Genomic DNA, 25,970 nt, shown 5'->3' on the forward strand with positions numbered 1-25,970 from the left:
TCTGCACTATAAGCTTCAAGGCTTATTGCACATTTTTGTCTGTTTAATATCTGTTATGTTTTTAGTACATGTCCAGTACATAGTTTATACAAACAAGGAAATATGCCGAAGGATTTAGTACATTCTCATGGCACTTTGTTAGTTTGGGCATATTTTGACTTTAAAAATAAGTTAATAGATTAAAATTTTGTTCCGGAATGAACATTGTTTTTGTGTGTCAAGTGTTGTTTTTTTTTTTTTTTTTTTTTTTTTTTTTTTTTTAAGAATGAGGTAATTCCTTTAAACACTTCTTAATTAGCTGTTTGTCTTTGCTTGCGTTCAGATGTAACTGCCATCATCTTTGTAGTGGCCAGCAGTAGCTACAACATGGTCATCCGAGAAGACAATCAAACCAACCGCCTACAGGAAGCACTTAATCTCTTCAAAAATATCTGGAACAACAGGTGAGTGTTACTTACATGTAACTCCTTACAAATGTGTGTAGCTGTGTATTACTGGGTTTAACAAATCTAATTCTCTCTCTCTTACTTCTTTTCAGATGGTTGCGAACAATCTCTGTAATTCTCTTCCTAAATAAGCAGGACCTCTTAGCTGAAAAAGTCTTGGCAGGGAAGTCAAGAATTGAAGAATATTTTCCGGAGTTTGCTCGTTACACCACACCAGACGACGGTGAGGCATTCTCACACATACATGTGTATAGGTTTTGGAAGTATATGTATAATATAAATCAATATAAATTATAAATCAATAATATAAACTATAAATAATAAAAACTAATTAGAAAACTAATTAGAAATATAAGTTTTACTGAATGATTTGTAATGAAGTGCTGAATTTCTTTTTTCAGTTAATTACAGTGAAATGTTTTGATCATTTAATATTTACAGAATCTTAATTCATATTTTATAAAATATTTGATACCTGCAGCCATTATCCCAACTTAGTCTAGTAAATGTGTGTCCTTGTAAAAGGTTAGTGAAATAATTGTTTTCACCACACGAAAGCGTTAAATGGCAGTCCCAATTTTGCACTATTTTCAGCTATTATAAATGTTGCTTATTTCAGTTGTGTAGAAAATTACTGTTTTAATTTGCTTTTACTTCTATAGCAACCCCTGAGACAGGAGAGGATCCACGAGTCACTAGGGCAAAATACTTCATCAGGGATGAATTCCTGGTGAGTTTAATGAACTTTTCTACCATGGCTAGTGTGGTATTTGTATTTGGTCACAGATGCATTATATTATAATCATTACATGCTTTATATTATATTCTTTATATATTTTACTTTATTTAAGCATCTATAGGCATGCTTCAAACAACATTTCAAACAAAGATATCTTCAATGGTTGACTTGGTTTTTACATTTTTGTGTTGTTTTTTTCCTCTTCAACAGAGGATCAGCACAGCAAGCGGAGATGGCCGCCACTACTGTTACCCACACTTCACATGCGCAGTAGACACTGAGAATATTCGTCGTGTCTTCAATGACTGCCGTGACATCATCCAGAGGATGCATCTCCGTCAGTATGAGCTATTGTGATTAGACAAGCTCAATTAAAGGACTTTTTAAACGGAGTTTTTGTGATTTTAAGGAGGTTAAGAGTGATGGATCATCTAAGAGCTGTTGATCTGAGGTATATGACTCACAACTGTGACCTGCTGACCTACTCTTTATACTGAGCCCCTTGTACAACCGACCCAAATAACACATATATACACAAACATACACATGCAAATCATGCTATTGGGGACCAAAAGATCATGTGTTATCCATTTTAAGCAGCAGCTCTATTAGAAGGCACTAGACTGCAGATACACTGACTGGGACTTATGTTTATTTAAAGTCAGTTGATGATCATAGTAAATGTACACACATACACAGGTATATCCAAAATTGCTTTACTTGACAGTTACACACCATGCTCACAATTTCCACTTGTACTTCTCATAATGGATTTCCCCCTCATCAGGGTGTGCACCAGACCACAAACACAGCGGATCCTGACAGCACTGACTGACAGTCTTGTGCTGATTTGTGATACCAACTTCTGATTCTGAATCAGAGGACTGTGCTTGACTGTTTCTGGATCTGCTTGGTTTGTCAGCTCTCTGTATTATTTTTTATGCAGAGATGGATTATTTCTCACAGAATTTTAAAGAAAGCAGGACACTTAAACAAGAGTGATACTTAAGACATAATCCCATCACGTAACCTTCTAGGTGCTTTTGGAAAAAATGGACTCAAATGATCACAGCTCTCCACTCCGCATCTCTGCTCCCTTCTTTGATGTTCTAATTTAATGCAAAGTAATTGAGAGCACTCACCTCTGGATAAAAAAAAAACTCAAAGACGACCCTTGCCAACAGAACACTGCTCCCTTATTCCTTTTAGTCCTTGTCATCTTCCCAGTCCTCTTTTTCCTTATTTCTTTGTCTTTCTTCCCTCTCCCTCTGTTTTACTGCTGGACTATTATTCTTGTACAGACTGCAAAATGTATTATTTTGTACTTTATGGAAAAAAAGACTTGTAGAAGTCCCTGTGCCTTGATCACAACACTGCGTGTAAAAAAGAGCTAAAGGCGTAAGGTATGTCTCTGCGCTGTATTGCTTAGATACTTAGCCACCCTTCCTATGAATCAGTTGAGCCTCTCTGCTGCCCTTTTTTTTCTCTCCCCTTTATGCTTCTCACATTGTATTAAACCAGATTGTTTTACACCCATAGCTCCCACCCAAAAAAGAGAGAAGTAATAATTAGAACAAATATGGATGTAAAGTCAGTTTCTTGGTTTTAATTTAATCAAGCAATCATTAACTCTTTTGTGCACTTCATGTTAATGTGCATTACTGCAACTACAGTCCTGTTCCCATTGTGCTGGAAAATACTTACCTTTATGTTTTATTTCAGTTTTAGCTTTAATGTTAAAGGTGATGGGGAGGGAGGGGATATCCAAATGCAAAACCTGGCTTGTTTCTACATTAATTCAATTTTTTCCTAACTAAAGAAGTCGCCAAAATAGTTCTGGTTTGAGTCATTTTTGGCTGTTTTTTGAGGGACCTGCAAAATAAAGAGGGTCCATAAAATATTGTTTATTAAGGTGAAGACTATTTAAGAAAAAAAAATTAAGTGTATTTCACGTGAACATCTTTTTCAAATTATGGCAGAATCATGAATGAATTTATTTCATATGTTGCTATGATTTGTGTTTTTTGTAATGGGTTTAATTCAGTAGATTAGATAACACTGTTTCACATGTACTTTTATTACAGATCAGATTATCTTTATCATTTACCATGTTTACTGAATGACATTTAGTAAGGTTCATTTATTGCAGGTACCAATACAATTACTTGTTTTTAAGATAACTGTTTAGATTACAATGTACAGTCAGTAACTTCATGACTTCCCAAAAAATATGGATTCTGCAAGATGTTGGAAACATTCTTGTGAAATTTTGGTCTGTTAACGTGATTGCATCTCGTAACTGCTGCAGATTTGTAAGTTACACATTCTCCCTGCAAATCTTTTATTTTACCACATCACAAATGTCAGAGTCGCAGAACTAGTGACTGGAGAGTCCACTGAAGTACACTGAACTTACTGACATGTTCATTGAACCAATTTGAGACTACTTTTTGAGATCCTGCATAGTCATAGAGATACCTAACATAACATAAGTAAATTGGACTCACACACATGTTCAGAAACTATGTTCATGTAGGCTGTGGCATTCAACTGTTGCTCACACAACCCCACCACCAGAAGCATAAACTGTTGAGGTTGGGTGCATGACATCCTGATATTTAAGCCCTATTCTAACCCTACCATTTGCACTTTGCTGCAGAAATCAAGATTTCGTTAACCAGTCTTTCAATTGTTCAGTTTTTGTAATTATGTGAACACTAGCCTCAGATTCCTCTTTTTGGCTGACGGGAGTCAAACCCAATGTGGTTTTAAGTCATAGTCCATCTGCTTTAAGGTCACAATGTGTATTAAAAAATTACAAGTTTCTGCTTAACCAGGTTAAAAAAGGTGATTGCTGTAGCCTTTCAGTTTAAACCAGTCTGCTCATTCTCATCTGGCCTAATTTTCTCAACATATCCATCTGCAATACTGCCACTAATTGGATGTTTTTTTTTTTTTTTTTGCTTATATACTGGGATTTTTACACAAGAATAATTTGGCCAATAACCAGGCCATAGTCAAAATATTACATTTTTCTGTTCGAATGTTCAATGTGAAAAAGGCTGAAGCTCTTGACCAGCTGTCTTTATGATAATAACCATTGCTTTACTGCAACATGACTGGCTGATAATAAACTGGCTGGTAAGTGCATTTTAAAATTAATCCAAACTACACGAGTATGGGGGTAACATGTATCATGTACACGATTGTACAGTATTGGTGTGGTCCTGTAAAACGTGGTCATCCATATAAATTCTATTTAAGTTTTAAAGTCTTAGATGCATTCTGTTTTGAAGCTGCATAGTCAAGTTCTAGGATAAAACCAATTGAAACCCCAACACCCCCCCCCCCCCCCCCCCCTCCCACACACACAAAAAAACCTTTGATATTAACTGCTTGGTAAGAAAACTTGTTTTAGCTATGTGCTTTTATGCAGAACTGAGACTGAAAATGACTAATGCACCTTGTACCTTGATATTCTGTCTGGCCCAAACCAGTCTGCTAAAGAATCTAAAGCAAAGTGCATAATATTATGCTGTGTAAACTGGGTGCAGGTCTGAAGCCATTTCAGGCTAGTCAAATTTGCATTACCAAGTTTTGTGCTTTTTCATGGTTAATTTGCATTCTTTCCATTCCACTAGATGAAATTCAAAGTTATTAATCTCAGCTTTCTTAAATGACATTAATGGTATAAGCTCTACAGAAGACTGTATTGTTTCTTGCTTTAATAAAAAAAAACAAAAAAAAAAAACAACAATAACCAGACAATTTTCCTTACATATCAATCTGTCACATATCTTACAATTTGGTCTTAAATAATTTTTAAGCTCGTATGTGAAAAGTAATAAATTTAACTTGAGGATACCTGCATACACTGTATTATTTTACTTATAGAACCATATCTCATTTTTATTGCTACTATAAGAATATTATTACTATGCAACATTCTATACTTTGTTTTTATAAACTGCTAAAAGGCTGTTGCTACAAAAGACAGGAGCTTGATCCATGTTTCCTGTAAGTAATGAAGTAAAGCACCCCATTCAAAGTGTCAATTTACAGGTAGTTTGGAGCCTCCACCAAAATGAAAAAAAAAAAAAAAAAAAAGCTGCTAAAAAGTATTTGAAATTTTTTTTTTTTATTTAAGTATGTCTGACACCAGTAATTTCTTAATTTACACCGATCAGCCATAACATTAAAATCACCTTGTTTTTACACTCGCTGTCCATTTTATCAGGTCCACTTACCATATACAGTGTATCACAAAAGTGAGTACACCCCTCACATTTCTGCAAATATTTTATTATATCTTTTCATGGGACAACACTATAGAAATAAAACTTGGATATAACTTAGAGTAGTCAGTGTACAACTTGTATAGCAGTGTAGATTTACTGTCTTCTGAAAATAACTCAACACACAGCCATTAATGTCTAAATGGCTGGCAACATAAGTGAGTACACCCCACAGTGAACATTTACTCACTTTTGTGATACACTGTATATATATATATATATATATATATATATATAAAATTAAGACTTGGAAATTGAGTCGTTGTGTCAAAGTCAACATGGGCACAAAAAATACGAAAATGGAATCAAAACTCAGTACTAATATACATTTGAATATCTAAATGTCAGTGTCACTTTACAAAATGTACTTATTGCACAATACTTTGCCTTGGTATGTTTATCATAGGCATTCACGATACTTTAACTTACAACAAATGAATAAAACGGATTTCAGACAATTACGTATAGGAGGTCATTTAGAGGCATAGTGCTGTTGCACTATGATGCAATAACAGATTAATATGAAGTTAATGTAATTTTTAACCAATGTTCTGTGAATGTCTGTTGCAAGTAAGATAAAAGCACATACAAGTATCTCTTTAGTTTAATTGTAGTGTAGTGATCAGAGGTATGTGGAGGAGAATGATGAGGAGAATGAGCTTGTTGAGCCTGGAAAGCTGGTTTAAGGCAACAATAGCCTTTGTGTATGAAACATTCAGATATCATGTAGTGCTAGACCAGATCAAGCAGGACTTCTTTTCTGAGGAAAATTTCTGGAAGTAAAATGCCCGCCCCTAAGATTTTACAACAGTCCCTTTTACAAATGCTCACCATGAAAAACGAAAGAGCCTGTGGGAATTTTTTTATTGTTTATACATATGCTCTTTTAATTGCCCTTTAACCAAAATACAATAATTGAAAGAAAAAAAGTTTAGTGTTTGGTTTTTCTTTGCTCAGACAACAGCTTAGTGTCTATGCTACAGAATCTCTCCAGTTTATTCAGATTTCATATTTGCCAACTCTCTTCTTCATTTACTCCCAGGTTTTATAGGGTTAAGACTACAGAATTAGGATCATAATGGCAAAGCCTTAAGTCTGTGGTCAGTGAACCATTTTGAGTTTGAAATTATTTTTCAGCTAGGTGATCAAATCATGGTCCAGTTTTAGCTTACTGGCAGTCAGGTTTTAACTTAATTTCAGCTAGTGTGTAATGGAGTCTATGATGCTATTTATACTAAAACAGCCCCATATCACAGATTTCCAGTATGCTTCCCTGTGGGTACTGTTCTGCATAGTTATGTTTGTGTATTATCAATCTTTTGGTTGCCTAAAAGCTCTGCTTTGGTATGACACAGTTCCACTGAATGTTTTAGAAACATTACCAAACTAATGGCACTTAAGCTTTTTTTGACAGCAACGGCTTTTGTCAAACCTCCCAAAGTTTTATGATGTAGAGGCAACTGATTGCATAAACCCCATTTCCATATGTGTATGACCTTTGATTTCTCAGATGGCATTGCATGAGAAACCACCATGCTACTGTGATAAATACAGACATATGATCTCGAGAGTACTTCAGAAAATCATTGTTACTTAACACAATCTATCGCTACATCAGGAAATGCAATCTAAAACTCTTACACAAAGAGAAAGCCAGACATCAGTTTATTGCTGTGGTCAGAGCCACAGTTCAGCTTGTATTCTGGAAAAATGGATGTCGAGTTCCCTGTGCCAAAGATGAAAATGACCTTCCAGATTGTTATTAGTGAACGGCACAAAGTCCAACATCTGTCATGGTATAGGGGTGCATATTGCCCATAGCATGGGTGACTTGCATACATGTGGAGGTACCAGGTATTATTAGGATTTTAGAGAGACATGCCTCTGTCCCAACTTTTTGGACAGTGTAGTCATCAAATTATAAATGTGTTCATATTTACAAAATACAATGATGGGTTGATCAGTAAACAAGTTTGTAGTTAGGGAGATGTTCTGACCCTATGGCCTAACTAATGTCTACATCTCCCTAGCTGTGATCCTCAGAAGTTCTTTGGTCACTCAAACTATTGTAGTTACAGTTCATGTGGTCAATATAGACATGTTCTTTCCCAGACAGATTCTTAACATCACCGGATCACTGTGATAAATAGCTCAGCAGTGATACAAGACACACCAGGAAGGGGGTGTAATTATTTTTGGTGAGATATGTAATAGAGTGCAAGTATGTATTAGGTGTTGGTGGAAATATTTTTGCATAGATAGCTGATTACATTGTTAATGGTTGTGATTAATGAGGGTGAATGGGAGGAGGTAGGGACGAGAAAAGAAATCCTGGGCAGTGTGGCTGTGGATTAGAGCTTGATGAAAGTGTACATGAATTGTGGTGGATGTCAGAAGGAAATGTCTTTAATTAAAAGATTGACAAAATTAACCGATTATTTATTATTTCTACTGACCTTCAACCTGCTACAACCCCAATTCAGAAAAAGTTTGACAGTATGGAAAATGCAAATAAAATTAAAATGCAGTGTTACTTACATTTACGTTGACTTTTCTTTTATGGCAGACAGTTTGAAACCAAGATATTTCATGTTTTGTCTGCTCAACTTCATTTACTTTGTTAATATACCTCCATTCATGCAACACATTCCAAAAAAAGTAGGGACGGGGGCAATTTAGGGCTAGTAATGAGGTGAAAAAACTAAATAATGATGTGATTCCAAACAGGTGATGTCAACAGGTGATTGTAATCATGGTTTGATACAAAAGCAGCATCCAGTAAAGGCTGAGTCCTTGATAAGCGTAAAAGCCAAGGGCGCAAGCTTAAGCTGAATGCTTAAACTTTACTGTGCAAAAAAAAAGCCTTATGTTAACCATGTCCAGAAGCGGCATCGACTTCTCTGGGCCTTGGAGGCATCTAGGATTGACCGTCACACAGTGGAAACGTGTATTGTGGTCAGATGAATCAGCATTCCAGGTGCTGTGTGCTATGGACCAAAGACGAAAAGGACCATCCTAACTTGTTGTTATCAGCAACAAGTCCAAAAGCTGGGGTCTGACATGGTATGGGGCTGTGTCAGTGCCCTTGGCAAAGGTAATTCACACCTCTGTTATGGCAGCTTTGGTACATTGAGATCTTAGAGCAACATATGCTGCCTTCAAAACATCATCTTTTCCAATGACATCCATGCATTTTTTAACAAGACAATGCAAAACCACATGCTGCACACATTACAAAGGCATGGCTGCTAAAGAAGAGGGTACAGGTACTGGACTGGCCTGCCTGCAGTCCTGACCTGTCCCCAATAGAGCATGTGTGGAGAATTTTAAAACGAAAAATGCGACAACAATGACCTTGTACTGTTGCACATCTTAAGACGTGTTTGCAGGAAGAATGGAACAAAATAAAAGCTAAAACACTAAATTGCTTGGTATCCTCGGTGCCAAAACGTATTTTAAGTGTGGTGAAAAGAAATGGCAACTTTACAAAGTGACATGCTTTACTGTCCCAACTTTTTTTGAAATGTGTTGCAGGCCTGAAATGCAGGAATGGATGTTTATTAATACATGAATTTAAGTTGACCAGACAAAACATGAAATATCTAAGGTTCATGAAATAAAAGTCAAAGTAAATGTAAGTTATAAATGTAAGTACATTTTTTTTACTTTGCATTTTCCATGTTGTCCCAACTTTTTCTGATGTGGGGTTGTAAGTATTTATTTTCTGAAGTCAGATGTAAAGCTGTTTAAGGAACACAATGTAAATATAGGTTTTAAATCGCCATTACGGTATTGAACACAGAGAACCGCTCAAACAGCAAGTGATATAATGTTGATGTTTTTACTCTGCCTGCTTCTTATTTTCAATGCCTGATTGTAACATTCATTCATACCAGTAACAGCTTATCAGAACTGTACAATATACTGCTTTTTTTTTTTTTTTACCACTTTTTTACTGCAATTCACTGCTCCAGAATTAAGTTGACCCTATTAGTCCGGCCCTCCACAACAGTCCCACTTTCATATGTGGCCCCTTGAAAAATGTATTTGCCCACCCCAGTGCTAGAGCATATTTAAAAAAAATTTGAATTAGGTTAAATTAACTGGTAATAATACTGGTATTCTTATACCGTAAAAAAGAAGCTATATAATATTTTCTGCTCTTACTGTTTTTAAGAAGCGTCCTGTGACGGTTATGAACGTGTGTGTGTGTGTGTGTGTGTGTGTGTGTGTGTGTGTGTGTGTGTGTGAGTGTGTGAGCACGCGCAGAATCGCTGGTAGGGTTGGTTTAATAAAACGTTAGCTAGGACTGCATCTCCTGTGCTCTCTTGCCTATACTGCAGCAAATAACGGAGATCAAATTTCCGTTCATCTCGACTCCACTCTGGCTCTGCATCACACACACACACACACACACACACACACACACACTAATGGCTTTTGGGGAAAAGGTTGGGGGTAGGGGTGGGAAAACAGCTAAGGAGCTATGACAGACTGCGGAATTGAGAAACTGGATGGGTTTGGGGCTTTGTAAATAGTTACAACATGCAGTATTATTTTCAATACATGTTCTACATGGTACCGCTATATTGTTGCTTAGCCCTTCAGCTTGAGCATTCCTGCATCCTCCCACGACACGGATGGAATGGATATTGATTTCTACAAGATTTAATCCATAAATCTGAAATGATGTGGATTCCAACTGAAGATGAAAAATTCGGAGTGGGTAAGTAATACAGCGGTGCAGCATTTTAACGTATTGGTTATACGTAGTCACTTTTACATCTGCCATTTGCAACAATTTGCTTTCCCTCGGCTGGGTGCGTTCTCTAAAACGTAAGACTGTCAATACAATAAACGTTTAATATGCTGTAAATAGGCTCTAATAAATAACATGTATTTGACAGGGCATCGGAGGATATATATGTATATATATATATATATATATATATATATATATATATATATATATATATATATATATATATATATATATATATATATATATATAATGTGTGTGTGTGTGTGTGTGTGTGTGTGTGTGTGTGTGTGTGTGTGTGTGTGTGTGTGTGTGTGTGTGTGTGTGTGTGTGTCAACACGCAGTAGCAAATAGTAGAAAAAAAAATCCCCTTGTGGCCGCAGAGGGGCGCTGTGCATTAGCATTCTAACAGGTGCCCACGGAGCTAAAGCTATACGAACTGCGGGGACACGCGCCTCTTTTAGGACCTGACTCAACGGCCTTTAAAGCTCTCTGCTCTATCATAGTGCAAAAGACGTTGCCTTGATTTCAGCAAATGCGTCCCTAAATTCAACACTGTGTACCGTAGAAAAGCGGTCCCCAACCTTTTTTGCACCACGGACCGGTTTCATTTGAGATATAATTTCACGGACCGGCGGGGGCGGGAGGATTTAAAATAAAATTATACTGCGAACATAATAAAAAACACAAAGTGCATAACTAATACTACTTCTTGGAAAAGGTGGTTTTTCCTACTGGGGAGATTCGAAACCTGTAAGGAAAAAGTGTGATAAATAGAAACACCAGCCCCGGTTCTGGACTGCTTTGCTTGGGGGGGCAGTAAAACCTAATGAGGGGGCATGTTGATAGTCATGTTTTTGAAGCCAGAAATATATACAAGGCTTGATTTGTGCATGAATGATGACAGCCAAGCTATTGATACTGGCTTAAAGTGATGTATGAGGTAAAGAAATAAAAATGCATGTTTTCGAACTTAAACTTAAAACCCAATGATTAAAAAATACATGTTGATTATGTAAATGGAGAAAAAAGATTATCTAATTGTATTTCATTTTAATACGCCCCCTTAATTAAATTGCCATTACTAATAGAACAACTCTATTTCTTGAAAGGCTTTAATACAAATTTAAGTCAAAGCTGACAAATGTACCTACACACAGACTGAGAATATTCAAACGTGGAAATAGGAATGAGTGAGAATATTTATATTATTGGGAAATTAAAATATAAAGAAAACAAAAGAATACTAATTCTGTTAAAAAAAAGTGTTTACCAGTATACCTGCCTCTCGCTCACACTAACAGAACATATACTGCCGAACTGAACTGTTTGGGGCAGTCTGCCGATTTTTATATGACTCAAAGAGCCAATCAGGAATAAGCAAGGAAATATCTTCACACTGTAAAACAAAATGCATTTTTGTGATTGGTTCAGAGATAATTTTAAAAATAGCCGTTGCTTGCATTGTGCTTGGGGGGGCAAAGACACAATTTGGGGGGGCAATGCCCCCCTCAGCCCCCCCCTAGCGCCGGCCCTGAGAAACACTAACACCTGAAGTGACTCAATAAGGTACAATTGACTGTCAGTTAAGAGTAACTTACACTTACAATCTGTATCTCTATGCTCCAGGTATCGACCAAATTTGGAAAGATAGAAAGACATAATTCTGAAACCGAGCCATGCCGCCGATCTCCATGGCAGGTGGGCTTGTTACAGTTGATTAAGTCTAGACTTTGGCTGGGCCACTCAAAGACATTCAAGCAGGGCCGGCGCTAGGGGGGGGCTGAGGGGGGCATTGCCCCCCCCAAATTGTGTCTTTGCCCCCCCCCCAAGCACAATGCAAGCAACGGCTATTTTTAAAATTATCTCTGAACCAATCACAAAAATGCATTTTGTTTTACAGTGTGAAGATATTTCCTTGCTTATTCCTGATTGGCTCTTTGAGTCATATAAAAATCGGCAGACTGCCCCAAACAGTTCAGTTCGGCAGTATATGTTCTGTTAGTGTGAGCGAGAGGCAGGTATACTGGTAAACACTTTTTTTTAACAGAATTAGTATTCTTTTGTTTTCTTTATATTTTAATTTCCCAATAATATAAATATTCTCACTCATTCCTATTTCCACGTTTGAATATTCTCAGTCTGTGTGTAGGTACATTTGTCAGCTTTGACTTAAATTTGTATTAAAGCCTTTCAAGAAATAGTTGTTCTATTAGTAATGGCAATTTAATTAAGGGGGCGTATTAAAATGAAATACAATTAGATAATCTTTTTTCCCCATTTACATAATCAACATGTATTTTTTAATCATTGGGTTTTAAGTTTAAGTTCGAAAACATGCATTTTTATTTATTTACCTCATACATCACTTTAAGCCAGTATCAATAGCTTGGCTGTCATCATTCATGCACAAATCAAGCCTTGAATATATTTCTGGCTTCAAAAACATGACTATCAACATGCCCCCTCATTAGGTTTTACTGCCCCCCCAAGCAAAGCAGTCCAGAACCGGGGCTGCATTCAAGACAACATGTTGTTTTGAGTGTATGCATGATCAGGGCAGGACTGGGAACAAAATTCAGCCCTGGACTTTTTTCTTGACCAGCCCACTACAAGCACATCGCGCCACACATATCACCCCCTAATCAAATGTTAGATGATTGATATTGATAGTTTTCATCTATCTTACCACTAAAGTTAATAACTCACTATAATAAAAATTAAAGTAATAAAAAAATAACTACAAACATATATATATATATATATATATATATATATATATATATATATATATATATATATATATATACAGTGTATCACGAAAGTGAGTACACCCCTCACATTTCTGCAAATATTTCATTATATCTTTTCATGGGACAACACTATAGACATGAAACTTGGATATAACTTAGAGTAGTCAGTGTACAGCTTGTATAGCAGTGTAGATTTACTGTCTTCTGAAAATAACTCAACACACAGCCATTAATGTCTAAATAGCTGGCAACATAAGTGAGTACACCCCACAGTGAACATGTCCAAATTGTGCCCAAATGTGTCGTTGTCCCTCCCTGGTGTCATGTGTCAAGGTCCCAGGTGTAAATGGGGAGCAGGGCTGTTAAATTTGGTGTTTTGGGTACAATTCTCTCATACTGGCCACTGGATATTCAACATGGCACCTCATGGCAAAGAACTCTCTGAGGATGTGAGAAATATAATTGTTGCTCTCCACAAAGATGGCCTGGGCTATAAGAAGATTGCTAACACCCTGAAACTGAGCTACAGCATGGTGGCCAAGGTCATACAGCGGTTTTCCAGGACAGGTTCCACTCGGAACAGGCTTCGCCAGGGTCGACCAAAGAAGTTGAGTCCACGTGTTCGGCGTCATATCCAGAGGTTGGCTTTAAAAAATAGACACATGAGTGCTGCCAGCATTGCTGCAGAGGTTGAAGACGTGGGAGGTCAGCCTGTCAGTGCTCAGACCATACACCGCATACTGCATCAACTCGGTCTGCATGGTCGTCATCCCAGAAGGAAGCTGACGCACAAGAAAGCCCGCAAACAGTTTGCTGAAGACAAGCAGTCCAAGAACATGGATTACTGGAATGCCCTGTGGTCTGACGAGACCAAGATAAACTTGTTTGGCTCAGATGGTGTCCAGCATGTGTGGCGGCGCCCTGGTGAGAAGTACCAAGACAACTGTATCTTGCCTACAGTCAAGCATGGTGGTGGTAGCATCATGGTCTTGGGCTGCATGAGTGCTGCAGGCACTGGGGAGCTGCAGTTCATTGAGGGAAACATGAATTCCAACATGTACTGTGACATTCTGAAACAGAGCATGATCCCCTCCCTTCGAAAACTGGGCCTCATGGCAGTTTTCCAACAGGATAACGACCCCAAACACAACCTCCAAGATGACAACTGCCTTGCTGAGGAAGCTGAAGGTAAAGGTGATGGACTAAACCCAATTGAGCACCTGTGGCGCATCCTCAAGTGGAAGGTGGAGGAGTTTAAGGTGTCTAACATCCACCAGCTCCGTGATGTCATCACGGAGGAGTGGAAGAGGATTCCAGTAGCAACCTGTGCAGCTCTGGTGAATTCCATGCCCAGGAGGGTTAAGGCAGTGATAATAATGGTGGTCACACAAAATATTGACACTTTAGGCACAATTTGGACATGTTCACTGTGGGGTGTACTCACTTATGTTGCCAGCTATTTAGACATTAATGGCTGTGTGTTGAGTTATTTTCAGAAGACAGTAAATCTACACTGCTATACAAGCTGTACACTGACTACTCTAAGTTATATCCAAGTTTCATGTCTATAGTGTTGTCCCATGAAAAGATATAATGAAATATTTGCAGAAATGTGAGGGGTGTACTCACTTTCGTGATACACTGTATATATACAGTACAGGCCAAAAGTTTGGACACACCTTCTCATTCCTGTGGTTTCTCTTAATTTTTTTTAATTTTCTACATTGTAGATTAATACTAAAGACATCCAAACTATGAAGGAACACATATGGAAATATGTAGTAAACAAAAAAGTGTTAAACAAACCAGAATATGTTTTATATTTTAGATTCTTCAAAGTAGCCATCTTTTGCTTTAATGACAGATTTGCACACTCTTTGAAATTTTCTCAACCAGCTTTATTAGGTTTCCACCTGGAATGGTTTTCAATGAATGTTTGTGCCTTGTCTAGAGTGAATTTTTGGAATTTGTTGCTTTTTTAATGTGTTCGAGACCATCAGTTGGGTTGTGCAGAGGTAGAGTTGGTAAAATATAAAACATATTCTGGTTTGTTTAACACTTTTTGGTTCACTACATAATTCTTCATAGTTTGGATGTCTTCAGTATTAATCTACAATGTAGAAAATAAAAATAATCAAGAAAAAACATTGAAGAGAAGGTGTGTCCAAACTTTTGGCTGGTGTGTCCAAACTTTTGGCCTGTACTGTATATACAGTGTATCACAGAAGTGAGTACACCCCTCACATTTCTGCAGATATTTAAGTATATCTTTTCATGGGACAACACTGACAAAATGACACTTTGACACAATGAAAAGTAGTCTGTGTGCAGCTTATATAACAGTGTAAATTTATTCTTCCCTCAAAATAACTCAATATACAGCCATTAATGTCTAAACCACCGGCAACAAAAGTGAGTACACCCCTAAGAGACTACACCCCTAAATGTCCAAATTGAGCACTGCTTGTCATTTTCCCTCCAAAATGTCATGTGACTCGCTAGTGTTACTAGGTCTCGGGTGTGCATAGGGAGCAGGTGTGTTCAATTTAGTAGTACAGCTCTCACACTCTCTCATACTGGTCACTGAAAGTTCCAACATGGCACCTCATGGCAAAGAACTCTCTGAGGATCTTAAAAGACGAATTGTTGCGCTACATGAAGATGGCCAAGGCTACAATAAGATTGCCAACACCCTGAAACTGAGCTGCAGCACAGTGGCCAAGATCATCCAGCGTTTTAAAAGAGCAGGGTCCACTCAGAACAGACCTCACGTTGGTCGTCCAAAGAAGCTGAGTGCACGTGCTCAGCGTCACATCCAACTGCTGTCTTTGAAAGATAGGCGCAGGAGTGCTGTCAGCATTGCTGCAGAGATTGAAAAGGTGGGGGGTCAGCCTGTCAGTGCTCAGACCATACGCCGCACACTACATCAAATTGGTCTGCATGGCTGTCACCCCAGAAGGAAGCCTCTTCTGAAGTCTCTACACAAGAAAGCCCGCAAACAGTTTGCTGAAGACATGTCAACAAAGGACATGGATTACTGGAACCATGTCCTATTGTCTGATGAGACCAAGATTAATTTGTTTGGTTCAGATGGTCTCAAGCATGTGTGGCGGCAATCAGGTGAGGAGTACAAAGATAAGTGTGTCATGCCTACAGTCAAGCATGGTGGTGGGAATGCCATGGTCTGGGGCTGCATGAGTGCAGCAGGTGTTGGGGAGTTACATTTCATTGAGGGACACATGAACTCCAATATGTACTGTGAAATACTGAAGCAGAGCATGATCCCCTCCCTCCGGAAACTGGGTCGCAGGACAGTGTTCCAGCACGATAATGACCCCAAACACACCTCTAAGACGACCACTGCTTTATTGAAGAGGCTGAGGGTAAAGGTGATGGACTGGCCAAGCATGTCTCCAGACCTAAACCCAATAGAACATCTTTGGGGCATCCTCAAGCGGAAGGTGGAGGAGCGCAAAGTCTCGAATATCCGCCAGCTCTGTGATGTCGTCATGCAGGAGTGGAAAAGCATTCCAGTGGCAACCTGTGAAGCTCTGGTAAACTCCATGCCCAGGAGAGTTAAGGCAGTTCTGGGAAATAATGGTGGCCACACAAAATATTGACACTTCAGGAACTTTCACTTAGGGGTGTACTCACTTTTGTTGCCGGTGGTTTAGACATTAATGGCTGTACATTGAGTTATTTTGAGGGAAGAATAAATTTACACTGTTATATAAGCTGCACACAGACTACTTTTCATTGTGTCAAAGTGTCATTTTGTCAGTGTTGTCCCATGAAAAGATATACTTAAATATCTGCAGAAATGTGAGGGGTGTACTCACTTTTGTGATACACTGTATATATAGCAGAGCAGAGACTAATGGTATACAAAAATAGTCCTTAACATGGCTGGTTTAAAGCCCCTGGTATCCAACAGTAGCTTAGATAACTACTTATTAATCGTTCAGTGCCTGTTAAAAGAAATGTTTTGTACTGTTAGGAAGTACCCTAAGTAGGGCATAAACGACATTTGAGATGGGGGCATAAACGACATTTGAGATGGGCCCACAGTCTCTTCTTAAACGGCGTTACTAACGAAGCAGAGACTCTTGTTGTGTTTATAGATTACATGCTTTTGAGATGGACTCTAACACTGTCAGGTATTACTGCTCCTCCCCTTTAGAGGGCTCAGTGAGATTATGTGATAGGAGAACGTGAGAGGAGAAGAATAAGATAGATGTGTGGATGTATGGAAGGAAAGCTGTTGGAAAAGAGTTGAGTAAAAGCCACTAAACTGTAAACTTGTGTCATCCTCTGATTTACGCACCAACATAACAATGTGGCGACGAGATGAGCGCTTCAGTACCGAGCCCGCAGCCTTTTCTACATCACGTTGGTGAGCCGCCAATACCGTTCGTTACATGGCGAAGAATTTTCGATAACTACATGTTAGTTATAAACGCTACCGGAGATGCATGGCCAGATGCGAGACAACGTGCGGTTTTACTTCATTGTCTGGGTACGTAGGGACAGCGTTTGTTCTACACTCTGCCGGAGCAAGGTACGACATTTGCTCTCGAGAAGCACTTTGTGCCGAAAGTAAACGTAGTGGCGTGCAGACACACTTTCAGACAGCGTGTTCAGCGATCTGATGAAACTGCGTCTCAGTATGTGGCAGCTCTCAGAGCTTTAGCAGCACCGTGTGCTTTTGGGCAAATGGAAAGTGAGATGATACGTGACCAGTTAATTTCTAACACTTATCTCAGTGCTGTACGAGACAAGTTATTACTGGAAAAAAATCTCACACTGGACAACGCTCAGACACTTGCATGCCAGGTAGAGGCAGCAGCTAAAAACGCCACATTGCTCTCTTCAGTTAAACCAGCTCACACTGCATCTGTACAGGCTGTTGGTGCAACAAATGCTCATTCCAGAGGTAAAAGAGGAACACATTCAGGTAAATTTCCAGCACAAAAACACCAGGCACAAGACCACCACAAACATACAAATACTAACCAGCAGCAACGTAAATGCTTTAGATGTGGATCTTACAAACACCTGGCGAATGATAAAAACTGTCCAGCTGCTTCAGTAAAATGCAACGATTGTGGAAAAAAAGGACATTTTGCCAAGGTATGTAAATCAGCTGTAAGTGAAGTGAGGGAAGCTGTTGTTCCAGAGCTAGCCGTGCTCTACGTGGATGATTTTAGACATGTGGCAGCAGCATATGATAAGATCACTTGCACTGTTAACATTGAAGCACCATCAGGGAATTCCCATGCTTTAGAATTAATTGTAGATACTGGAGCTTCTGTATCTATTCTTCCAGAAGCATTGTACAAGCAGTATTTTGCTAATTGCTCACTCAGGGAACCTGAAGTCAAACTACTCACTTATGCTAGACAAGAGTTACCTGTGATTGGCTGTCTACCAGCTGTGGCTACCATAAAAGATCAAAGTGACAAAATTCCAGCTTCTTTTTATATTGTGAAAACTGGATCACCTTTATTAGGCCCAGACCTAATTATAGCACTCAATGTCCACATTGTTGGAGGCAAAGTGAACTACATCAAAGACCACAATGCACATGCACCACCTGCTGCCAGACAAAACTCTGTAGTGTACAATCTTGATTCGGCTTTGCCACATCCATTTGAATGTGTGAAAGGGTTCATTCACAAGGTACAGGTGAACAAATCAGTGCAACCAGTACAGCAAAAGTTAAGACGCTTACCACTGAGTGTACGTAAAGAGGTGTCAGTAGAGCTCAACCGTTTACTCCAAGCAGGCATCATTGAACATATAGATGCATCTGAATGGGTGAGTCCCCTTGTGGTGGCACGAAAAAGAAAAGGGGGGCTGCGACTCTGTGTTGACCTTCGTGAACCCAATAAAAGTGTAATTATGGACTGTTACCCTCTTCCTCATATGGAGGACTTATTTGCAGAACTGGCAGGTGCTACACACTACAGCCAGATTGACTTAAATTCAGCTTACCACCAACTACAGTGTATCACAAAAGTGAGTACACCCCTCACATTTCTGCAAATATTTCATTATATCTTTTCATGGGACAACACTATAGACATGAAACTTGGATATAACTTAGAGTAGTCAGTGTACAGCTTGTATAGCAGTGTAGATTTACTGTCTTCTGAAAATAACTCAACAGACAGCCATTAATGTCTAAATAGCTGGCAACATAAGTGAGTACACCCCACAGTGAACATGTCCAAATTGTGCCCAAATGTGTTGTTGTCCCTCCCTGGTGTCATGTGTCAAGGTCCCAGGTGTAAATGGGGAGCAGGGCTGTTAAATGGGCCAAAATGTGGCCTTAATCACCTTAGGAAAAGTGATAGTAAACCCGACAACGCCACTCCCTGGTTATAAGGGGTGGGAGACCCCACTTAAACAACAACAGAAAAGGAATCTTCCCCACTGGTTCAATTAATCATGATATACATGAAACACACAGCTGATGTCTTAATACATGTTTATTGAGGAGGAAAGTCACACCGATAAAATTACACAGTTCAATTCTTTAAAACAAATAGGAAAACTCCAAAACCTCTTTTAACCCGCACAACGTTATGAAATAGGGGGGGGGGGGGGAGGGGGGGGGAATGGCTGCTGCCCTCTACATAAAAGATATAAGGAAAAGCCAATCTCCATCAAAATTTCCACTACAAAGATTTACCCCACAATCACGTGTATACATTTGACCAAATGATATATCAAGTGAAATACAAATCTTCAACACCTACCACACAATCACCGATACAATTTGGGCAGGAACCACTTACCGGCCTATCCGCGAACCACCACCGTTCACAAATCAGCTTACTATGTGGGTTTCAGAGAGAAGACAAAGAACATACATAGATCATAAGACATGCGAAAGTTAACACAGTAGTGGATTTGACTGCGCTGGGGATCTTTTACCCAAGACCCTGCTAAGTTCAGCAGTCACAAGCACCCCCTTGCATCTATACACTCAAGGGCAGTGATAGCTCAGTGGTTAAGGTACTGGACTAGTAATCAGAAGGTTGCTGGTTCAAGCCCCACCACCGCCAAGTTGCCACTGTTGGGCCCCTGAGCAAGGCCCTTAACCCTCAATTGTTCAAAATTGTGTTCAGTCATAATTGTAAGTCACTTTGAATAAAAGCGTCTGCTAAATGCCGAAAATGTAAATGTAAATGTTAAATTTGGTGTTTTGGGTACAATTCTCTCATACTGGCCACTGGATATTCAACATGGCACCTCATGGCAAAGAACTCTCTGAGGATGTGAGAAATAGAATTGTTGCTCTCCACAAAGATGGCCTGGGCTATAAGAAGATTGCTAACACCCTGAAACTGAGCTACAGCATGGTGGCCAAGGTCATACAGCGGTTTTCCAGGACAGGTTCCACTCGGAACAGGCTTCGCCAGGGTCGACCAAAGAAGTTGAGTCCACGTGTTCGGCGTCATATCCAGAGGTTGGCTTTAAAAAATAGACACATAAGTGCTGCCAGCATTGCTGCAGAGGTTGAAGACGTGGGAGGTCAGCCTGTCAGTGCTCAGACCATACGCCGCACACTGCATCAACTCGGTCTGCATGGTCGTCATGCCAGAAGGAAGCTGACGCACAAGAAAGCCCGCAAACAGTTTGCTGAAGACAAGCAGTCCAAGAACATGGATTACTGGAATGCCCTGTGGTCTGACGAGACCAAGATAAACTTGTTTGGCTCAGATGGTGTCCAGCATGTGTGGCGGCGCCCTGGTGAGAAGTACCAAGACAACTGTATCTTGCCTACAGTCAAGCATGGTGGTGGTAGCATCATGGTCTTGGGCTGCATGAGTGTTGCTGGCACTGGGGAGCTGCAGTTCATTGAGGGAAACATGAATTCCAACATGTACTGTGACATTCTGAAACAGAGCATGATCCCCTCCCTTCGAAAACTGGGCCTCATGGCAGTTTTCCAACAGGATAACGACCCCAAACACAACCTCCAAGATGACAACTGCCTTGCTGAGGAAGCTGAAGGTAAAGGTGATGGACTAAACCCAATTGAGCACCTGTGGCGCATCCTCAAGTGGAAGGTGGAGGAGTTCAAGGTGTCTAACATCCACCAGCTCCGTGATGTCATCATGGAGGAGTGGAAGAGGATTCCAGTAGCAACCTGTGCAGCTCTGGTGAATTCCATGCCCAGGAGGGTTAAGGCAGTGCTGGATAATAATGGTGGTCACACAAAATATTGACATTTTGGGCACAATTTGGACATGTTCACTGTGGGGTGTACTCACTTATGTTGCCAGCCATTTAGACATTAATGGCTGTGTGTTGAGTTATTTTCAGAAGACAGTAAATCTACACTGCTATACAAGTTGTACACTGACTACTCTAAGTTATATCCAAGTTTTATTTCTATAGTGTTGTCCCATGAAAAGATATAATAAAATATTTGCAAAAATGTGAGGGGTGTACTCACTTTTGTGATACACTGTACCTTTGCACCCGGAAAGCCGCAAGTTAACTGCTTTCATAACCCACGATGGGCTTTTCCAATTTACACGCGTTCCTTTTGGCCTGGCATTTCCTTTTGGCCTGGCATCGGCTCCATCAGCTTTCCAGAAAATGATGGAAACAATCTTGAAGGATCTGCCAGGGGTACAGAACTATTTAGACGATATTATAGTTTATGGCGCTTCAAAGGAAATTCATTATGGGCATCTGCAAACTGTTCTACAGCGTCTTAAAGATGCTGGCCTTCGAATTAACTTTGACCAAAAGAGCTTTTGTCAAACAGACATCACATTCCTAGGGCATGTCATTTCTAAAGAGGCTCTACGCCCTAGCTCAGATCATCTAACTGCCATTGCTGAAGCTCCTGTACCAAAAGACATGGCAGCGCTACGCTCTTTCCTGGGCTTAACATCCTGGTTCAGTAAATTTATATCAAATTACGCTACAATGGTAGAACCACTACGACAACTGCTCAGGGCAAACACACAAGCCGAATTACAGTGGAATGATGCAGCAGACAAAAGCTTTACAAACCTGAAAACAATGCTCCTGAAAAGTCCTGCACGTGCCATCTATGACCCTAAATTACCTACTTTCATCACCACAGACGCCTCAGATTATGGCTTAGGAGCTGTCCTAACGCAGCTGCATAGCAACAAAGTTGAATGCATTGTTGCTTTTGCTTCCCGCACACTGTCAGCCGCTGAAAGGAAGTACTCCACGACAGAAAAAGAGGCCCTAGCCTGTGTGTGGGCAGTGGAACGATGGAGAACTTATGTGTGGGGCCACAGATTCACACTACGAACCGACCACCAAGCTCTAACAACTCTCCTCAATACCAAAGGCATGAACAGAGCTGGTATGAGGATTGCAAGATGGTCGGCTAGGCTCATGTGTTTTCAGTACGATGTGCAGTACCGCCCTGGTAGCCTGAATGTAATGGCAGATAGTCTTTCACGTGTTCCCCTCAATGACTCCAGCATTGCAATGGATTCAGAGCATGATCTATTCACAGAGATAGCAGAGATCTCTCCACTCCTAACTGCACTACCACTGTCTGACTTCAAAGTAGAATGTGAAGACTGTCCTGAATTAGAACAAGTCCGGCAGGTCATTGGTTCAGGATGGCCAAAGGTGAAAAAGTCTCTTTCAAGTGAGTTGCAACCATATTTCTTAGTGCGACATGAACTAGCGGTGGATGCACCGTCGATTTTTCGTGGTACACGCCTGGTTGTTCCTAAAGCTCTCAGAGAGAGGATAGTACATCTAGCACATGAAGGGCATCAGGGTGTAGTTCGTACGAAACAACGCCTTAGAGAGCTTTACTGGTGGCTACGCATGGATGAACTAGTCCACGAAGTTCTATCATCCTGCACAGTTTGTCAGTCATGTGACAAAACAGCCCACACTCCTCCAACCCCAATGCAACCTGTAGAATTTCCAGGAGGTCCTTTTCAGCATGTGGCTCTTGACATAGTAGGTCCGTTTGAACGCGGGGCCTATGACTGTAGATTTGCCATCACTCTTGTAGATTACTTCAGTAAGTGGCCAGAAGTAGGCTTTGCTGCAAATGCAACTACAGACACAGTCATTAAATTCCTGACTTTAATCTTTGCACGTGAAGGAAACCCCTGTGTCATTAGAACAGATAATGGTCCACAGTTCACATCATCTGTTTTTGTTGAGTTTTTGACAGAAAGTGGCATCAAACACATTAGAACAAGTATCTACCACCCTCAAGCTAATGGCTGTGTGGAACGCTTCAACAGAGTTCTCAAAGACTGTATTCAAGAAGCACAAGCAGGACAACAACCATGGAAGTCAATCCCCTTTTCAACTTCTTAAAGGCAGACCAATGCGAACAAAGTTACATGTCCTACCACCTGCAATGGACAGAGAGAAGTACGCTAAAGTCAGCGCCAGAGTGGCCTTACAGCAAACCAAGAGTAAGCTCTACACGGACATTAAAAGAGGTGCAAGGCCTTCGAAGCTCAAAGTTGGTGATGAGGTGCGAGTACGAAAGCCTTTCCATGTGGGAAAAGGAGAGAGACAGTTCACGGATCCCTTGTCTGTGCAACAGCAAACTGGGCTAAGCACGTTCATTCTGAGCGATGGAAAACGTTGGAATGCATCACGCCTTTCCCTTTGCCCAGAGAGAAGAGAAGGGTTGTCACAAGCTGGTACAGCAGAGGAAAATGTCAGTCCAACAGAGACTTTGGAAAGACACATTACTCGTCAGAGGGACAGGCAACCACCAGCTTGGACTAAAGACTATGTGATGAAATAATAGGAGTCAACAGAAAGAAAATATGTAAAGGGTGTAGGCGGATCGCTGCCCTAAAGAAAAAAAAAAAGAGAATGTAAAATGAAAAAAAATGGGTAATTGCAATGTAATGCAAATAAGAAAAAAAATAATAATTTAGTTAAGCTAACAGTATTAGAAATGGCAGTTATTACACTGTGAGGTTTAAGTGTGATATTCATTTTTGTTTAATGCTTTAAGTTGAAACTTACGTTGGCTACAGAAGCCTTATTTTGGTTGACAAATTTATAACTTGGTACAAGCACTGTAAATGCTGATTTTGAAATATGCTACTGTTGTACAAACGTTCTCTTAAGAGTAGAACCTGCAAGAGGTTGTTTAGCTTATATCAACCTTACAGTTACAGTTGTTACTATTTTGAACTACAGGGTAGAAAATGTTATTTCCCATGTTTCTGTGTCAACATTGTTCCTATGTAATGTTTCGTTACAGAAAAGAAATAATATGTTTGTATGATGGAGTAATGCTTTCATGAGTAACGGGGGAGATGTTGTGTTTATAGATTACATGCTTTTGAGATGGACTCTAACACTGTGCACTGTCAGGTATTACTGCTCCTCCCCTTTAGAGGGCTCAGTGAGATTATGTGATAGGAGAACGTGAGAGGAGAAGAATAAGATAGATGTGTGGATGTATGGAATGAAAGCTGTTGGAAAAGAGTTGAGTAAAAGCCACTAAACTGTAAACTTGTGTCATCCTCTGATTTACGCACCAACATAACAACTCTGAACTCTAACTATATCTTTCTGCTCTCTGGCTATGCTGTAGTTCCTCACTGCCAAACAGGTTGTCCAGTTTCCTGCACTTTTATGCATCTGCTTGCAGCTTCTTCTGTTTTTTATCACGGGCTCTTTCTGCACCTCCTTTACGCCTTTTCGACCATTTCTCCATCTCGCACTCATTCACTATGTATTTTTTGTACCGATGGTTGTGATTACGGTTAATCCTGGGGGAGGGACATTTATGTGATTGGCCAATGGACATGCAGCGAGGATACTGTGGTGGGCCAATGGACATGCAGCGAGGATACTGTGGTGGGCCAATGCACACTTCAGTATTATTATTCAGGAATATTTAAAACAGAATTTATTTTTCACTCCCTCAGCGGCCACATACAGAGCGGCCCACCGGGAAAACTCCCGACCCTCCCGATGGCCAGTCCATCCCTGTGCATTTTTTCAAGGATGTTTCTGTATTTGGCTGCATTCATTCATCCCTCAGTTCCTACCAGTCTTCCTGTCCATGCCACTAAAAAGTACCCCATAGCATGATGCTACCATCACCATGTTTCCTCATAGGGGTGGTACTAGCAAGGGGATGTGCAGTGCCTGGTTTTTTTACCAGGTAAAGTGCTTGTTGTTCAGCCCAATGAGTAAATTTAATCATACCAGATTTCTTATGTCAGAATTGTTTACATGCCATTAAGGAAAAATTCTGTACAGGCCAACTGAATTCTAGATAGTCAAACCTTTATAGATTTAAAGATGAATGTGATTAGAGCTAAATTTAATTAATTCAAGCATGGATTATATAAAATATGAATAAGATTAAAACTAAAAAAGAGCTGAACAGGATTCTGAAGAAATCAGATCTGAATAGGGTCAAATTCAGATGAGATTAAAGTTGAATGGAATAAAAAATGAAGAAGATTAGAAATGGGACTAATTGGGATTGAGGATAGATAAAATGAAAGCTGACAGGGATTAAAGGTGGATTAAATTAGATCTAAATGTGATCATAGCTAGTTAAGAGACAAGGTTGGACTGAAGCTGAATGAGATTAGAGCTATGTGGGTTAAACTTGATTACATAATAGCTGATTTAGGTTGAAGCAGGACTAAATGGGATTGAAGCTGAAATCAAAGCTGGATATAGTAGTGTGAAGCAAGATTTAAAGATAAATGAGGTAAGGGCTGAATAGGATTGAAGCTTTATAAGATCATAGCTAAACAAAGCTATATGTGTTCAGAGTGGAAGAGAATTGAAGCTGGATGAATTCCAGCGCAGTGGGTAGTGATGTCACCTCACAGCAAGAGGCAGACAGGTTCCTTTCTGTGTGGAGTTTGCATGCTCTCCCTGTGTCCGTGTGGGTTTCTTGGTGTTTCAGTTACCCCCCACAAGTCCAAAGACATGCAGTCAGAATTGCTGTGTATG

The 25,970-nt window shown here is 39.8% G+C and overlaps 2 protein-coding genes across 2 annotated transcripts in view; both read left to right on the forward strand.

The window, feature by feature from the left end:
* Positions 1 to 3,018, forward strand: part of LOC134318328 (guanine nucleotide-binding protein G(s) subunit alpha) — a 100,748-nt gene extending 97,730 nt beyond the window's left edge. The window contains exons 9-12 of the mRNA XM_062999190.1: positions 323 to 443; positions 539 to 669; positions 1,109 to 1,176; positions 1,396 to 3,018. Of these exons, the coding sequence (XP_062855260.1) occupies positions 323 to 443; positions 539 to 669; positions 1,109 to 1,176; positions 1,396 to 1,542 (467 nt within the window). The 3' untranslated portion in view covers positions 1,543 to 3,018. The remainder of the gene's footprint in view (positions 1 to 322; positions 444 to 538; positions 670 to 1,108; positions 1,177 to 1,395) is intronic.
* Positions 3,019 to 9,971: 6,953 nt separating this feature from the next.
* LOC134318329 (dedicator of cytokinesis protein 3-like) overlaps positions 9,972 to 25,970 on the forward strand; it is a 179,241-nt gene continuing 163,242 nt past the window's right edge. Inside the window, exon 1 of the mRNA XM_062999191.1 lies at positions 9,972 to 10,206. Within this exon, the coding sequence (XP_062855261.1) occupies positions 10,167 to 10,206 (40 nt within the window). The 5' untranslated portion in view covers positions 9,972 to 10,166. The remainder of the gene's footprint in view (positions 10,207 to 25,970) is intronic.

This window comes from Trichomycterus rosablanca, chromosome 7, assembly GCF_030014385.1.
Source record: "Trichomycterus rosablanca isolate fTriRos1 chromosome 7, fTriRos1.hap1, whole genome shotgun sequence".
In the NCBI taxonomy this organism is placed as follows: Eukaryota; Metazoa; Chordata; class Actinopteri; order Siluriformes; family Trichomycteridae; genus Trichomycterus; species Trichomycterus rosablanca.